The sequence below is a fragment of the Myotis lucifugus genome, unplaced genomic scaffold (assembly GCF_000147115.1).
Source record: "Myotis lucifugus unplaced genomic scaffold, Myoluc2.0 scaffold_496, whole genome shotgun sequence".
Taxonomy (NCBI): Eukaryota; Metazoa; Chordata; class Mammalia; order Chiroptera; family Vespertilionidae; genus Myotis; species Myotis lucifugus.
Window position 1 is genome coordinate 546,338 of NW_005871544.1, and position 3,190 is coordinate 549,527.

A 3,190-nucleotide genomic window follows, 5' to 3' on the forward strand; every position below is an offset into this window, starting at 1 on the left:
TGGACTGTGGTCTGAGCGACTGCTTCAGAAGCTCCACGTGACTCTAATACATACCTCTGGTTTTAAACCACTGGCAGGAAGCGACAGGAGAGGTATGTAAGCAAGAGGATTCTAAACTCCTAAATGCAGTATGGGTAAACAGAGGCTCTTGAATGCCACACTAGTAACTGTGGATTTTGCTAAGCACTTCAGAATAATTAAGGTTTCCAGAGAAGTGGAATATTATCAATAGAGCTTTCTGGTAGAGGAAGGAAAGAATAGAAACTTTTACAAGAACTTTGGGCGTAATAAGGACCCAAACTAGAGGCTATTTTTGTGGAGGAAAAACTTAATCTGACGAGTAAAATGAAAGTACTCAGTGGTCAGGAACCTCCTGTTTACATGTATATCTTGTTTAATGAGTATAACAGGAGGTCAAGAGACGCTCCAGCCAGGGAATAAGAGTTCAATTGTTTTTCAAAACTCACGTTGATTTAACAGTTCCTGCACCCCTCCAAATTTCTTCTTAAAGAGGACAGCTATCCCAGCGCCCATCCGACAATCCTCACTGATACAGTGGGCTAGAGAGTCTGTTTTGGGGCATGCAAAAAGGTCTCCTTTCACATAGGTGATCTAAAATGTGCAAAGGGGGACAATGTTTTATTAGCTACAGAAAAATACTAGTTTTCCTTTACAGTACCCACCACCCCTCCCCACCTTCTTGATCAAAAGCCAACTCCTTAGAATTTAAGCAGTTAACCACGCAAATTAAAGCCTATGTCAAAGGAAAGTGATGGCAGGTCTCTGTCTAGGTTGCATTAGCCTTTCTAACATAAATCAGCTGGGGCGGGGGGGGGGGGGGGCCCGGGGGGGAGAGACAATTCAATTATTGGTTTCATGAAAAAGTGTTTATGTTTGTGACCTCAATTACTCTGAATTTCAGTTCACTGTAAGTGAATGGTTATTACGCACTCTGCTTCCTTCTGCATCCTCATTGGGGCTGCTGGCCATGACGCCGAGTTGCTATCTCCAGGATTTAAATGCTTCTCCAGCTATGAGGAGGGAAAAGTCAAGAAAAAGGCTCAGGCAGCCTGAATATATTACATTCAGATCGCCCTGACCACCCACTTCTTCCCCTTCTCCCCCCTAAACTCCTATCCCTGCATGTGACCTCCCTGCACGTGACCTCGTCCGGCCCGTGGGAAATCACACAAGGCGCCTGGGGCCAGGAGGGGGCAATGCCTTCGGTGGACGGCAGCCGGGCCCGCTCGCATTTCGCGCCTTCCGGGGGCGCCCGCTCCGCCCTCCAAGAAAAGGCGGCCCCAGGACACGCCTCCGCCTCCCCGGCGCCTGGCGGGCCTAGGGCAGCCCCGAAACTCGGTGGGTTTGGCCTCGAAGATAGAAGGAGGGACTTCGCGCCGCAACTCCGGAGCGTACGCGCAGGGGAGGGTACTGCCCGCGCAGGAAGGACAGGGAAGGCGGCCTCCCAGGCTCACTCCCCTCGGCTGGGGGAGGAGGGCGGAGCCTAGAGGAGCCTCCCACCCTCGTCTCCTACCCCACGGCGGGTCAGCGAGGGTGCACAGCCTGTCCCGGGGTCCCGTGGGGAGGAGCAAGGAGGCTCGCTCTCAGCCTCAACGTACCGGGATTACCCTTCACCTGAAGTCGGCCGTTAGGAGGTCCCGCCCCGCGGGGAAGGGCTCCAGACCCGGCCCTGGTAGGTGGGGAACGGCCGACGACACCAGACGTGGAACCAATCCCGCCACGGCCCTGGAGAGTACGCACCTAAGATGGCCGCCCACCACCCGGGAGCGACGCGGGAACGGGCCCCTCTAGCAAGCTAGCCCGACCAGCACTCTTTGGTGATGGCCGCCGAACTTCCGGCGGTGCAGACCGTGCAGTCTCCCGCCGCCACCCGAGCATGCGTAACGAGACCGCCACCGCGAGCGGGAAGGAACGGCGCTTGCGCATTAGCCCGGGGTGTGCCTCCCGTGGCCGCAAAGAAAGGGGTGGGAAGTTGGCCAACGAGCTAGTTAGCGCCTGCGTAGTAATATGTTCAGGGCAGTGTCCTAGTCGAAGGGCCTGGCGCGTCTAGAAGACGCCAGCGTATTTTTTCCGTCGGGCGGGGTAGCTATTCCGGAAAGTGGGCGTGGCTTCGGGGACGCCTGCGCAGTGCTCCTTCAACGAGGGGTGGGGCGTGCCCCGAGCAGGGTCTTAGGGGGCGTGGTTTCAGGAGCGCCTGCGCGGAGGCGGTTGGAGGGAGGCCCGATTCCCCTTTGTTCAGATTCGCCATTTTGCGAGGCAGCGGCAGTGGCGGCGGCAGCGGTGGCTGGAGCCTCTGATTGGGTTTCGGAGTCCGGTAGTGGAGCCAATCAGCGCGGGCAGCGAACCGGGGGAGCGAGGCACGGTGAGTATCAGGAGCCAATATCCAGCGGCCCAGAGCCGGCCCCAGCGCCCGGATTGGCGGGTCTCGCTGACCACTCAGGAAAGGCCCAGGCTCCCGTCGAGCCCGGGGAGTCGAGCTGAGCCTAGCCGAGCGGGGCGGCTGGCGGCCCCGGCCCAGACCCTGCGAGCGCCGCGGGGCACTCCCGGCCGAGGCCTTCAGAGGGCAGCCCCGAGCGGGGATGGGGCCCCGGGGGGCAGGCACCTCGGGGTCCTGTGCCTTGCAGGGTGCCAGTGCCAGCTGGGGATGCGTCCGGGCGCCCCGGACCCTGAGGCTGAGGTTCTCGGGGCTCCGGCTCGGGAGTGGTGGGCTGGCCTGTCATGAATGTTCCTACACTCGGGTGCGCACGGCTCGGCGGTTTCCTCCGGGTCGTTCCGGCCTCACACTGAAGCCCGTCCTTACACTCCCCGCGCTCCGGCCCTCGGGACGGGAACCTGCCCCCGCGGGGCTCGTGTCCCCCGGGCCTCCGGGAGCCGTGTCTGTCCGCCGCCCTCCGGGCTCGGCAGGGGGGCCTGGGGAAGACTCGCGTCGCGGCCACGGGGCCCCGACGTGCGGCGGGAAGAGGGGGCCGGGCGGGGCCGCCCCCGCCGTTTCCCGGGGCCGGGGAGTCGGCTAGTGCGCCCACCCTCCCAGCTCTGCCGGGCCCTCCTTCCTTCCATCGGGCTCGGCTCGGGGGCCCGGGCCGGCGCCGTACACCCCTTTTGGCTCGTCATTTCTCTCCCGCGCCTCGCGGGCAGCACCGCACACCTCAGTCTTGGAGCCGACAGGCGG

General features: G+C 61.1%; 2 protein-coding genes across 12 annotated transcripts in view; one reads left to right on the forward strand and one right to left on the reverse strand.

The window, feature by feature from the left end:
• OARD1 (O-acyl-ADP-ribose deacylase 1) overlaps nt 1-1,969 on the reverse strand; it is a 6,022-nt gene extending 4,053 nt beyond the window's left edge. For 2 of the 6 annotated variants that reach the window (XM_023744891.1, XM_006103623.3), the window contains exons 1-3: nt 1,620-1,840; nt 952-1,031; nt 468-612 (exon numbers count right to left, since the gene is read on the reverse strand). In XM_023744891.1, coding sequence (XP_023600659.1) covers nt 468-612; nt 952-990 — 184 coding nt within the window. In that variant the 5' untranslated portion in view covers nt 991-1,031; nt 1,620-1,840. Of the gene's footprint in view, nt 1-467; nt 613-951; nt 1,032-1,534 lie in introns of all 6 variants that reach the window. The other 4 variants (XM_014446026.2, XM_006103621.3, XM_006103622.3 and 1 more) reach the window with 4 other exon arrangements.
• Nucleotides 1,878-3,190, forward strand: part of NFYA (nuclear transcription factor Y subunit alpha) — a 29,230-nt gene continuing 27,917 nt past the window's right edge. For all 6 annotated transcript variants that reach the window (XM_006103618.3, XM_006103616.3, XM_023744886.1 and 3 more), the window contains exon 1: nt 1,878-2,383. The gene's annotated coding sequence lies outside the window, so the exon portion shown is untranslated. The remainder of the gene's footprint in view (nt 2,384-3,190) is intronic.